Raw genomic sequence first — 13,423 nt, forward strand, 5'->3', positions numbered from 1 at the left:
CATACGCCCAACTCCTTGCGCGTCCGCCAAGACAGGACATGGCGAACGCGACCTTTGACAGCGGGTCGACGATGCGTCGAGCCGCTATGGCTGTGTCGAGCTCGACAAGTCACCGGAGGAGAGGCTCGCCCTCTCTTCCCACGAAATTGCTTACGCTCAATTTCAATGATTGAGCACGCGGTGTCGTCCCTGACGACGCCGTCACTGAGGAAGCAGCATCGCGCTGCTCCTTCATGATGAACCCCAGAGCAACACCATGTTGCTCCGTCGGTGATAGCGTACGCAGCATCGTAGCTATCGCCACTTCTCCTATGACTGCTGACAGTCGTTGGAGGGCTTCCCACTCTGGATCTGACAGGTGGGGGCAGTCGGCGCGTGCAACATGCATTGCAGGCGTGTTGGAGCTCTCCACGGGCACCTCCGTGCTCATGTGGTTCTCGGCTCCGCGTTCGTACTCCTCGTACGAACGTCAAGCAGTCGGTCGTTGGACGGAATACAAAGTGCTATCAGGTGTAGTGTGCCTACGTTGGCTCACTACTTAAGCTTACACGTTGCGCTACGTGTGTGAGAAAGCGGTAGGTTAGTTTTAATTAGAATAAAATATAAGGTAAAATGCCAATCATGGCACGGTTTCGATACACCCCAGAAATCACTCGAAAACGCACAGTAGACCGCAAAAGATAACGCCCGGCTTCATACTACAGCGAACTATAATGCAAAAGCTTTATGATGCGTATTTTCGCTGTTCATTATCACCGCTGACAACGAAATTATGCCGTACTCAACTCAAGCATCTATTTGTTACCAATTTTGGCCGGACCAATAAGTGGCATGATTTAGACTACTCAGTCGTAGGCACCTGCTAGCAACCGCTCTTTCCTAACAAGCCTCCCAGCAACGTCCACAGTCGAGCGCTTCCTCTTATTTCCTGTAACAGGGACAGGTGGAAGCAAAAGAATCTCAGTACGGACTTCATCGATGACAGCCTCTCTGTGCTTCAACCAGTCCGCGGTGCCAATCTCGCCCTTGACCCCGCTGCCCTTATATAAGGCCAATCATGCCTTGAGATGCACCATAGACAGCGGTCATATGCCGCACTCTCTAAAGCCATTAACGGCGCTTAAAGGTTGTCCATGAGGGCACGCCGGTAAGCGGTGCACGCAATCCCAATTGCTGTCGTCTTCCTGATCACAGGATTGCTGATGGCGCAAAGCCGCTCTAGCATAAGGTCATGGCCACAGTCCTTGTATGGCTTGAACAATGCGACGTCCAGGGGCTGGAAGAAGTGCGTCGCATTTGCTGGCAACGCAACGAGCATGATGCCGTACTCGACACAGATCTCAGCCGCCTCTGTATCACAATATCCCATTAAAACCGATATGGTTAGAAGCTGGTGATTACAAAGGTATACACCACCGCCGCTTACCTGGAGCAATATGCGTCGCACTGTTGTCCACGATCAACACCACTGGCTTCGGGAGGTGGGCGATGCTGTCTCCGAAAAAGGCTAGCCATTGCACAAAGATCTTCGTGTTACTAAAGCCTTTTGGGGCCCCCGTAACCCCCCCCCCCCCCCCCTTATATTCAGTGCCGCTATGTATTCCTTGAAAACCCGCACGCCTGACACGACAACGAGAGGGGGTACCTTAGCGCCATTAGCACTTACCGCATCCACCACAGTCATGTGGAAGCTTGGCTTCGTCTCCTTGCGCCAACGCAACCTTCTTCTCCCCGGCGGCGACACGTACCAGCGCCAGATCCACGTCTTCTTGGTTGTAGCTCTCCTTCTCCTCCCCCATCTTGGCGCTCGTGAAGTGTGTGGCGTGTGGGCACTGAATCCAAATGTCCTCTATGTTTTAATTAGACCCCTTGAAAATTATCACAGCCCTCAAAAGCGTGCCAGCAACTGATCCAAAAAGAGAGTAGCCAATAGGCAACGAGATTGACGAAACAGGGATATGTCATTGGCAAAAAGTATAAGTCGTGCCACGAATTGGCACCGTGCCAGGTTTGGCATTTTACCTTACTTGAGTCCTCAAGTATAATTTAAGTTAAATAAAGACACCGAAATAATTAGATTAGGGTTAAATGAGAACTGTATTGTTTCTAAATTGATCTTCCTCTTACATCTGCTAAAACTGTTTTATCATCTATGAAAGGGGTTGGCAGCGACTGGTCCGTTAATATGCACGTCTCTGATTGGTAGAAAGATGCTGCTTTCTATCAATAGGATCTTGGGGTATGTGTGGACCACTCATTGTGGTGGCCCACTTCAATGCATCCATTGGTGTGACTTACACCAAGGTGACGAAATATCTAAAACTTCTAACAGAAACCTATCTGTTAGAACGACAAGTGACTATTGTCACGCACAAATGACAGTTGTCACTTATGACTTTAGTCGAGCACAAGTGACTGTTGGCACTTGTGTGTAACCCCGTTACAGACCTGACTACCTCGACGACGACCAAGGAAACCGCGACGGTGTGGACTTATCGGCCATGCATTAGTTACAATGCGGTTGAGAAGTTCAACGAAGATGCGTCTGTGGAAGATCGAGTCGGCTAGCGGGAGAGATTTATCGACATGGTCGCTCAAGGTTCTTGGCCGGACAAGACGGAGTTTCCTCAGATTTGTGGACGCATGTCCTCGTCGCGGAGGGACTGGTGGGCCCAGCTCCCGAAGCATGCCCACCACAACTGGAACGTGTGCTCAGACGACATGAAGACATTTGGCATGGATAGGGTTAGGACACGCCTCTGCCAAAACGCCGTGACTTCCGAGCTGAAAACGATCCCCAAGGTCGGTTCAAGTCCCATAGGCCTGGTCTCGCTTTCGTCCTTAATGACTCCGAGCCCGATTCCGAGCCTAGTCACAGTCCGGTTTGGAGAACTGGATGATGAAAGGAAACCGGTGGTCCCCGCTGCTCAAGTGGCGTTGGGCCAGGGACGTAAGAATTGTGCGACCAAGGCCCAACGTGCTGAACAGCAACCTGCCTTCATGATTGAGGATATCGACAAGGAAGTCTGCCGTGTCCTGAAAGCTGATGGATGACGCCAAACCCCTCACAAGGTGGATATGTGTTCGGGTTCGGATTTGCGTTTAAATCCCGACCTGCGATCAAGGCCGATGTCACCGCGTTCAAACAGCTCGTCGTGACAAAGGACATGTGAGAGCTGTGGAAAGTTTTGACAGTCGAAGGAGAACTGTTGGGCGGACTTGGCTTACGATCGATGGTATTAGCGATGTCATCCGATTAAAGCTTACCGAGCGGACCCGTGTCTCGGCTGCAGCCAGTTCCATCGTGGAATTTGGTGTGAAGATAGGAGAGCGCATCAAGCAATGAAGAAGATGGCTCGCCAAGGCGCACGCAGGAACCAGAGCCTGGACGCAATCCAGACTGGTGAATCTGACAAGCCGTTAAACCACTAAGCCCGCTGGAAGGGGTTCCAGAACGCGTCGGGCAGACTAAGATCCTAGAGTTATGTGCCTTACTGTACGTCGGCCCAATGCTGAGACGAAGAAGGAGAGAAGATCTAGATAACCAACAATGCATGGTATCTGTAGTGGGTCTAACTTGACTCACTACTTTAGCTTACACGTTGCGTAACGTGTATGAGGAAGCGTAAGTACTTAGTAATTACTTAGGTTAATTATATTTGAATACACAAATATAAGTTAACTTAGACAAGACTCCAAGTAGCTAGTTTAAGGTAAAATGAGAACTGTATTGCTTGTAAATTGGTCTTCCTCTAAAATCTGCTAAAAACTGTTTATCATCTATGAAAGGGTTGACAGCGGCTGGCTGTCAGAGCCCCGCTAATATGCATGACTCTGATTGGTAGAAAGATGCTGCTTTCTACCAATAGGATCTTTGGGTATGTGTGGACCACTCACTGTGGTGGTCCACTTCAATGTATCCATCGGTGTGTCTTACTCCAATGTGAGGAAGTATCCAAAACGTTTAACAGATAACCTATCTGTTAAATTCACAAGTGGCTTGCAGCCACTTGTACGTGTAACCCCGTTACAGTATCCATCACCTGATTCAACCAACCTGCGTTCAAGCCCCGCTCGTTCAGACAACTCTCGGCCGGAGACGTTGGACAAAGATTCCCGAATTGAGTTTCGGCTGCAGCCGGGTGAACGTTATGGATGGCGGGAATTTTGAACCAGATGAAGCGTATGAGCTTGCTGTGGTGCATAGTGCTGTGAATTATTGTCGGACCTAGAACCTCCTAGACTCTAACGCGTCCATTAGAATGCTAAGTTTTGACTTTGCACCTGAGTTGACAGCTCCAGACGCACAAAACGACGCAGCTGTATTACAATATCGCGCGCAAGTAGCCATGAGTAGTAGTGCACTATTGGTGATAGTATTACTACTACTATTAATACCCTTTCTATAATAACTACTAACAATAGATGAGTATTTCAGCCCTAAGTAGTTCCGGTAATACTACTATTAATTTCATTTTTTGCAGTAAATGTACTGCTAACGAGGCCTACTTCAAACCTGCACTAGCGCATATTTATGCGACTCAGCAGGTCGTCCATCCGTTCCGGCCGTCCAATGCGGCATTGACACGCGATGACGCTGACGCGGTGGACGGCGGCGTCGCTGGTGGCGTCAGGCGCCGTGTGCGCCTCGCTGGGCGCGTGGCTGGGGCGCTACCTGCTGGCGCGCGGCTGGCAGGGGCGTCTGCGCGGCGAGGACCCACTGGTGCGCGAGCTGGAGCAGGAGATCGAGCGCCAGAAGCAGCTGCGCGCGCAGGAGCGCGCCGGCCGCACCAGCGCGGAGCGCGAGGCCCGCGAGGCGCTGCAGCGGCAGCAGGAGGCGCTGGGCTACAGCCTGGAGGCCGTGGCGCACGTGCAGTCGTGCTTCGCCGACCGGCGCGGCACGCCGAGGCAAGGCGGCCTCGTGCAGCGCTCGCGCGCGCGCATCAGCTTCAAGACGAGCATCCCGCCGGCGTCGCTCGAGTGCCTGGAGCAGTTCAGCCACCTGTGGGTGCTCTTCGTCTTCCACGAGAACACTAACCTGGCCAAGGGCGCGCCCAAGACCACGTTCCCGGCCAAGATCGCGCCGCCGCGGCTCGGCGGCAAGAAGGTCGGGCTCTTCTCGACGCGCACGCCGCACCGCCCCAACTCCGTCGGCCTCTCGGTCGTCAAGATCGAGGCGGTGCACGACCGCTGCATCGAGATCAGCGGCCACGACCTCGTGAACGGCACGCCCGTGCTGGACGTTAAGCCCTACGTGCCCGCGGACTACGTGCCCGGGTACGTCGTCCCGGACTGGGTGGCTGCCGAGACGGACGTGGTGGCTCGGCCGGTCGAGTTTACGGCGGAGGCGACCGCGTCGCTGGCGGAGCTAGTGGACGCCAAGCTGTCGTCCTTTTACTCGAGCGTGGACGACCTGAAGACCGCCATTGAGCAGATGCTGGTGCTGGACATCCGCAGTGTCCACCAGGGACGCGGCCAAGCGGCCGAGACCCAGCAGTTCCAGTGCCGCTTTGACAACGTGCAGATCGAGTTCACAACGCTGGAGGAATGCATCCGCGTGCTGAGCTGCACGCGCTACACGACCCCGCACGAGCGATCACGTCTTTTGCTGCGTCAGGCCCTGCTGAATCAACGGCAGGAGGAATAGTAGAAGGTAGTCAAAACACACATTAGCAAACCAACTCAAATCCACCGATTGCTGGATATGAATTCCCCTTTTCTATTGAAGCGGAGGATTTCTTCTTGCTACGATCGGGGGACGCACTTGACAGCACAGCTAGGCTGCAGCCTCCACGGTGTAGTGAGCCTCGGCGTCCTTGATCTCTTGGTCGAGCTCAATCCAAGACTCGTTGAACAGTTCGCCAGCGATGACGCGCTTGGCCATGTCCAGCTTGGGCTCCTTGTGCTTCGGGTTGTTGCACAAGTCAATTGTCTTGGCCGCCGCCTTCGTTTCATCACTGCACCACGACTCGCACCAGAGCCATTCCTGCGGCAAAGAGAAGATCGGGATCTGGTGCTGCGCATAGTTCGGCAGGTCCTGGTCCAGGTTCGCCAGCGAGTTGGGATCAGCACTGAGCTGGCTGTACACCGCACGCAGCATGTCACCCGCAGCCATCTGACGGAAGAGCGCCAGGTCAACCACGTACAGAGCACTGATATGGTATGGCTTTCCGCGCAGGTGGTCCTTCCAGTACCCTTGGCGCCAGAACTGGAAACCAACGTTGCGAGAATCGCAGAATGGCGTGTAGCCGTAGGGTTTCCCTTCCATGTCGAGCTCCCAGAGCTCCTTCAGGTCAGCACGCACAACTTGATCCGCATCGACGTAAATGATCTTTTGCACGCCAAGCGGGAACAACACGTCTAGGAACAAAATTTTGTATCCCCAGATAATGCGCTGCTTCTCGGTCTGCTGGCGCAGCCAGTTAGGCCACTTGTACGTGACAAGACGGATGTCCATTCCAAACTCCTCGCGCAGCGCTGGAATCGATTCCTTGAAGTCGGGCGACAAAAAGTTCTCAAGCAGCCAGAACGTTACCGGGTTATTGGTACGCTTCAGCACGCTAGACATCATAATCTTGACGAAGCGCTCGTACAAGTAGCCGGATGCCACCGAAAACACGTGAATAGTTTCACCAGTGCGCACCTTCTGATGGCCAACCGCACTAGTCTCTTCAGCAGAATCGGCGTGGGCAACTTCGGCATCCGCGTCTTGAATCTTCTTGTCCGACTTGCCCTCCTGCTTGCCCATCATGTTAAGCATCGAGTTCCAGTAACTGCGGAGAGCCCCGTCATCTTTTTCGGTCTTCGCGTCCGTTGTAGGTTTAGGCTTGTCCGTCGATGTTGCGTCCTCAGCTGACTGAAGTAGCTCTTCATACTCCATTCCATCTTTCTTACGGACAAATAGCTGCGAAATGTGCGAACCGAAGTCGTATACCGCCACGGGGTGTGTCTCCAACGGGAGATCCGTGTCCGGGTCAATGATATCGAAAAGCTCGGCGGCTCGGCCCCGTGCTAGATGCAAAGACCAAACACCAGGCGTGGCCTGGAGTTGGAAATAGCCCAGGTTCTTCATCACGAGAGTGTCACGGTGCAGCAATTGAGCGCCAACCTCACGCTCAAGTACCAACTGAAGGCCATTGGGAGGCGAATACATGTTGAAGGTCATATCGCGACACTGACCGTAAACCAGCAAACTTTCCAGCCGGAACACAGCGCTAGTCGTGGACTTAATATCGGTGGGGCTGTCAGGGTCCACTCTCAAATTGTCCAGGTCATCACCTGCGTGAAGCGTCTGCACGTTCCATGCTTCAGGAGTCTCGATCTTCATTGTCAAGATCGGGTGTACGGGCAATTTACGGAATTCCACATGTGTAGCAGCAAGTGACGGCTTCTTGTCAAACAAGTATCGGTAAAATCGCTGTAGCGGGAATTCTGTGTATTCGTCTGCCGGGATCAACACCAACTCAATGGTTGCATTCAGCTGCGAGTGCAACATACGAAGCATCGAGCTGATCACTTGTGCAGCTTCCGACAAAGGATCCAGATATGCAGCAACCTTGAGTGAAGGATCACCCTCCAGGCGTACAGTGTTCAGCGAGTTTTCGCCCACGTTAATACGCGGCGCTCGATCAGTTCGAACGTACTTGTCAACAATGCCAGTCGTTTTCATGATTTCAAAGCTCAAACTGTCCGCTTGTTTGGCACTCAGCGTGGCACTGCGCTTGATGAGCGCTTTAGCCACAGGCTGAGTGCGGTATTTAAGGTCGAAGCTGACGATGGTATCCACGTCTTCATCGGACAGCGACTGGGGAGGAAGTGTTACTCGTCGTCCATTGATAAACAGATGCGGCAGAGCCATCTTAGAGGACTCTTGTTCGTCACTTTCCTCAGCAAACACGGGCGGGAAACGCGAACGCAAGAGTGCGTTGCATTGCGTAAGTGCATTACGTTGCTTGGCGGTAAGCCACTTTCCTGGCTTGTTACGCAGAAGTGCTGAAACCTTCTTCAATGCTGCGTCGTCGCTCTTTTCCTTGGTCAGCTTGTCCCAGATCCCGAGGAGTTTATCCTTTGCCGCATCAACAGATTTCTGCTTCACTACGCAATTCAGCGCCTCCAACACAAACTTCAGGTGGTTTTCATTGTCGGAGTCGCCCACTGCCGCAAAAATGGCAGCAACAAGCTCACCCACGTTGTTGTTGCCTTCTCCTGCGCTGCCACTATTCAACTGGGGCACAATTCCAGCGCGCAAGGACTGCTCAGAGTCCTCAAGTACAGCTTTCACAATCCGGTAAGCGTGACCAGCATCCCGCGGGTCGTTAAGGTCAGCTGGAAAAATTACGGTCTGCTTTTTGGGAACAGCCCTGGAACCAGGGGCATGAAGATATGAAATCGCAGGTCGAACCGCTGCTTCAAGGCGACCGTCTACATCGTCAGCAAAGAGGTGCTTCGGCAAATCCACTTCCACGTCTCCTGGGTGGCCTTCCGACTTTTCAAAAATTGACAAATAGGCTGGGTACGCATCCTGCGCGTCCAGGAGCTCTTCCACAAGGTCCATTTCGTCGTTCAGCAATCCTCGATGGGCCATATTAACGTAGATCGGCTGGTCACGTCCGAAGTTAGGCATCATCGACCGTTGAATATCCAAATTCTTTTGAAGCACACCATTGAAAACAAAGGAACCCAACGGCACATGCTTCAAATGGATGAACTCGGTCATGGCGAGAATTTCGTCATCGAACCGATCGCTTCTCATACATGACCATGCCTCTTCCCCATTCTCTTCAAGCGTACCAATACCACCCGCAGAATCAGTGTAAGCTTCGATCAAGCTTCCAACAGAAACATCCGCGTCTCCGTTTTCTCCGACACGTTGCAGGAATCCAGACGCAATCCTGGTTGGGATAATTCGCTCCATCGGTTCTTCTGCTTCGCTAGTTTCCTCGTCACCACTTTGTGAGCCCTTGCTTTCTTTCTCATTAGCTTCAGCCTCGGCAGCATCCTTTGATTGCGCCAGCATCAAGAGTTTCGCAAAGTGCCATGGGGTCGCCTTATCTGCTTCTTTGAAAGACTTATACGTTTCCAGTAGCGTCTGACGGTCGTCTGGTGTTTTGCTGGCCAAGAGTTCCTTTGAGGAGATGAGAAGCGCCCACTGAACAGGAGCACCACGCATGCGCAGGAATCCAATGTGCGATAATGCTGAGCGTCCGGTACCCGTCAATGGATCAAGTACAAGCACGCACTCATACATATTCTTGCGAACGAAGACGAGGTTCCAGGAAGGGCGTCGCAGGGTATCCACATCAGGAGACCAGTTAGCAGAGTTCGGGTCTGTTTCAATGTTGTTCAAATAGAGAGGCGTAGAACCACCCATCGACCCACGCATGTGAATACGCACAACAGGCTGCTCCTGGTTAGTTTCGCGCACGTGAGCTAGCATTTCCTCCAATTCCGACTGGTTCATGGGCAGACCACCTAGCTGCTTAGCCACAGACCATTCTTCTTTAAGGGTTTTCATGAAATCGAAAACGTTGAAAGAGCGCTCGAGTGGATCCACCGCGATGCCATTCAAAATGAACTTGTTCTTGAGTCTCCTGCTGGCAGCTTGCATTCGCGTGGCCGAAATTTCGTCACAGAGCTCCGAGGAAATCGATTTTCGCGAAAATGCCAGCTTCTTCGCCTGCGCAGGGAAGTCCTGAGACAGTGTCTCCAGCCGCTTGAGTGGGTTCTTAGCGTCCACGACAGCACGAACGGCGCTCGCCCCAAGATCCTTCAGGTGCCAGGCCTTAAGCTCCTGCTCCTGCTCGCTGTCCGCCTTGTTGACCAGAACGTCGTAGAACTGCTTCAGCTCATCAGAAATGGCACCGTGGCGAGCCATGAGAGGGTTAAACAGGAATCCTTCGACCTCTTCGTCGTCAATTTCTTCTTCGTCCTCCTCTTCATCGTCTTCGCCAGCCTCCTCCTCAGCCGCCGCCGCGTCCTCCTCACCAGTCTTTTTCGAGTCGTCGATGGTCTTATACTCCATGTTCTTGATGTCCAGAGCCACACCGTAGCCTTGCAGCAACGTATCCAACGGCGAGTCGCGCGGGTAGTGGCGCACCATGTACTGGATTTTGTCCTTCTGCGCCTGCTTCACCAGCTTCGAGTGGAAGGCGTGGAACTTGTCCGTGCCTACCAGTCCGTACAGAATAGCAGACAGTGGCTTCTCCTCTGTATCCGACACCGAGTTCGGGTACTTGTGGTCCACCTGCAGCTCCACGTCGTTCACTCCTGCAGCCACGCAGCTCTGTTCCGCTGCCTGCTGCTTCTTGCCCTTGAGCACAGCCTCCAGCTCGTCCACCGAGCAGGCCACGGACTCCACACAGTGCTGCTCTCGGTAGAATACGGCCCAAGTATCAGCCTCGGCTCCGCACGGACGCACGCCCGAGTCCAGCGCCAACTGGCGGAACATCTCCACCTTCACCGAGTACGTGCGCGCCGCCAGCATCAGCTCCAGAATCTACAGAAACACAATATAAACATTTAAGTAAAAATATCATAATTTTAAAGAAAATAAAAAATCTCTTGTGCTCACGCTCTTGGACTCAGGGGCGATACTCTCGGCCACCGTGACGGCGAGGGTGCCCAGGGCGTCCACGTCGCTGCCCATAAGGTCCACATACGACGTGCGCGCCTCCAGTTCCTCCAGGAACTGCCAGAAGTACAGCGGGTTCTCCTCGGCCAGGAACTCACTGCCACAAATGATAATAAAAATAGCATTATTATTATGCAATTTCCCAAGAACGTCCTTCGATCTCGGCCCGTACCTGGTCTCCATGAGCGGGAAGAACGGAGAGCTGGGCCAGCTGGCCGTCAGGTTCACGTGCACGCTGCGCGCCGCCGTGAGCGCGGGCTGCGCGGCCACTAGCAGCGCCGCCAGACCGGCGCCCAGCTGCGTCGAGAGCCGCATCGGTCGAGTCTTGTTTTGGCGTCGGATACGGTACCACGTGGCGCTTCAAACCTGTGAAATCGAATACTGCTCCCTCTCAATTCGCATCAGTCTCCGCTCCACTCGCCGTCGGTTGAGAGAGAGGATCGGCGCTTCCCTGCTGCTCGTACGCGCGCCGTATCTCCCGCTGTAGGCGCCCCCCAGAGCCCGCAGCCCCCGCTGCGTGTTCTTCTGTGTCTCCTCTATCCATTGACCCCCTTCTCCGCGTCTGAATCATCGCGTGGCCGCCATGAGCAACCCGAACGCGCACCGCAAGATGACGCCCAAGGGGCAGATGAGCTCCAGCGGCATGGGGCCCGCCATCATGCACCTGCCCACGCACCTCAAGGTGCTGTTCGAGCCCAACCCGCCGCTGGACCACCTGCCACGCCTGGTGAAGCGCAAGATGCCGCCCTACACGGGGCTGGCCGCCTTCCTGGGCGCCTTCGAGACGGAGACGCCGCCCCCGCGCGCCGTGCAGGAGACGCCCAAGGAGCGGCGCGAGCGCCGCCGCAAGGAGAAGATGGCGGCCAACGACGCCCGCGTGCAGGAGGACCGCGCCAAGTGGGACCCGAGCGCCGAGGACCCGCGCAAGACGCAGGACGCGTACAAGACGCTCTTCGTGGGGCGCATCAGCTACGAGACGACGGAGCAGCAGCTGCGCCACGAGTTCGAGCAGTACGGTGCCGTCAAGAGCGTGCGCCTCGTGGAGGACCCCGAGGGCAAGTCGCGCGGCTACGGCTTCGTCGAGTACGAGAAGGAGGAGGACATGAAGGCGGCCTACAAGTACGCGGACGGCAAGAAGATCGACGGCCGCCGCGTCGTCGTGGACGTCGAGAGAGGCCGCACGGTGCGGGACTGGCTGCCGCGCAAGTTCGGCGGCGGCATCGGCGAGACCCGAAAGGGCGGAGCCGACGTCAACGTCAAGTACTCGGGCAGAGAAGCCATCGGACACTTCCAGGTGGGCGCGCCCCGCGATGAAGCAGCGGCGAGAGCGTACCGTGAACCGCCACGCGAGCGCAGTCGGAGCAGAGGACGCGGCGGAGCGGGAGGTGGAGCCGCAGACCGCCGCGAACGCCGTCGGTCTAGATCCAGATCGAGGGACCGCAGACGTGAGCGGGGTGGACGCGACCGCAGCCGCGATCGGGACCGTGGCCGTGAACGAGACCGCAGTCGTGACAGAGACCGCCGTAGCCGGAGGGACTCGCGCGATTACTCGCGCAGGTACTAGTTCGCATCGGTGAACGCAGGGCGTTGAGTTAGCATAATTGAATGGGGATATGAAGGAGAGAGAGAGCGCGCATGGTAGAAAATCACAAACGTTTGAGAGCTGATGTCCCTGTCGTCTACGTACTACTACACAACACGGTGCCACGGACGATGATGTGCCGCTACGCAAGACAAGACTGACCGTTTGAAGCAGTTAACTCATGTTTTCTCCATCGTTAGGAATTGGCGCTTCCTACGACACAGGAGATCTTCCGTCGATCCCGTGCCCACGTCGAGCTAGTGCTCTAGCAAGCAATGAAGACGTCGTCACAATCAGGATTCTTTCTTTTACCGAAGCTCGACGTCGAGGGCGGCGTTGTGGCGAAGAGCCAATCAAATATACCCAGGTGGCGCTCTGCCTCGTGCGCTGGTTGCTTTTGCGGTGGAGACACAACGCTCGTGTCGGTACGCAACTTGGTTAACGGAACCGAGTCGTTGTATCATGCTGGATCTCCGACGAGGCCGAGATGAAGCTGAGGGTGGAAAGTGTGCCGAGTGCGAGAACGAAAGCGAAGCGCATGTTTCGAACTTGGACGAAGACTGGAATTATCGGGTCTGTGCGGTACCGGGATAATCGGATAATGAGCTCAAGTGGTAGAGTTGGGATTGGTATTCTGAATAGAGTCTTAGTGCATACTGTACATACAGTATCGTCAGACTGATCATAGAACAGTGTCGTGACTAATACGAGATTGTACCTATTTTACTGCTAAAGGCTGGAGCGTGAGGCTCAAAGCTACTACTACGTAGTAGTGCATGTGTACCGTGAAACCAGGCGTTTCAAAAACACTCTAGGTATACTAAGTCCAAAAGAACATAAACTTCAACATCCCAGCATAAGATCGTGAAAACTAGATACATCGCGGCGACGACGCTACGCTGTTTCACACCAGGAATTATTTGTTCAACATTTCTCTCCTAGCTCCGTCAAGTATATTATCGCTTTTACCAGTGAGCCAAATAACCTCAATTACGGAGTATGAAACGCATTTTTCCATTTCAGACCCACGTGCATCTGCAATTGACTTACAGATGCAGATGCACGTACACGCTGTCCCTCGCAAATATTGCCCTCAAATGCATGAACATGTCAACATCGCAATGCTGCATTCGCTAGTCGCCATGTGTCCAACTAGGTGTTGAGTCCGTGATTAATGCCTGTTGTTGCGAATAGCTTGTTTGTCTTACTTC

At 54.1% G+C, this 13,423-nt stretch overlaps 4 protein-coding genes across 4 annotated transcripts; 2 read left to right on the forward strand and 2 right to left on the reverse strand.

Moving 5' to 3' along the window:
• Positions 1-1,120: 1,120 nt before the first annotated feature.
• Positions 1,121-1,799, reverse strand: IUM83_03389 (uncharacterized protein; the record flags this gene model as incomplete). The annotated part of the gene is made up of 2 exons (XM_067927388.1): positions 1,121-1,350; positions 1,667-1,799. 2 exons carry the CDS (start codon positions 1,797-1,799, stop codon positions 1,121-1,123), a joined length of 363 nt encoding a protein of 120 aa, XP_067791734.1.
• A 2,792-nt stretch (positions 1,800-4,591) lies between these two features.
• On the forward strand, positions 4,592-5,647 carry IUM83_03390 (RxLR-like protein; the record flags this gene model as incomplete). The annotated part of the gene is made up of 1 exon (XM_067927389.1): positions 4,592-5,647. One exon carries the CDS (start codon positions 4,592-4,594, stop codon positions 5,645-5,647), a length of 1,056 nt encoding a protein of 351 aa, XP_067791738.1.
• A 129-nt stretch (positions 5,648-5,776) lies between these two features.
• On the reverse strand, positions 5,777-10,945 carry IUM83_03391 (UDP-glucose:glycoprotein glucosyltransferase; the record flags this gene model as incomplete). The annotated part of the gene is made up of 3 exons (XM_067927390.1): positions 5,777-10,495; positions 10,571-10,727; positions 10,803-10,945. 3 exons carry the CDS (start codon positions 10,943-10,945, stop codon positions 5,777-5,779), a joined length of 5,019 nt encoding a protein of 1,672 aa, XP_067791829.1.
• A 268-nt stretch (positions 10,946-11,213) lies between these two features.
• Positions 11,214-12,481, forward strand: IUM83_03392 (u1 snrnp 70k protein; the record flags this gene model as incomplete). Its single annotated transcript, XM_067927391.1, has 2 exons — positions 11,214-11,924; positions 12,413-12,481. 2 exons carry the CDS (start codon positions 11,214-11,216, stop codon positions 12,479-12,481), a joined length of 780 nt encoding a protein of 259 aa, XP_067791924.1.
• Positions 12,482-13,423: the final 942 nt, after the last annotated feature.

The sequence above is a fragment of the Phytophthora cinnamomi genome, assembly GCF_018691715.1.
Source record: "Phytophthora cinnamomi strain GKB4 chromosome Unknown Contig38, whole genome shotgun sequence".
In the NCBI taxonomy this organism is placed as follows: Eukaryota; Oomycota; class Peronosporomycetes; order Peronosporales; family Peronosporaceae; genus Phytophthora; species Phytophthora cinnamomi.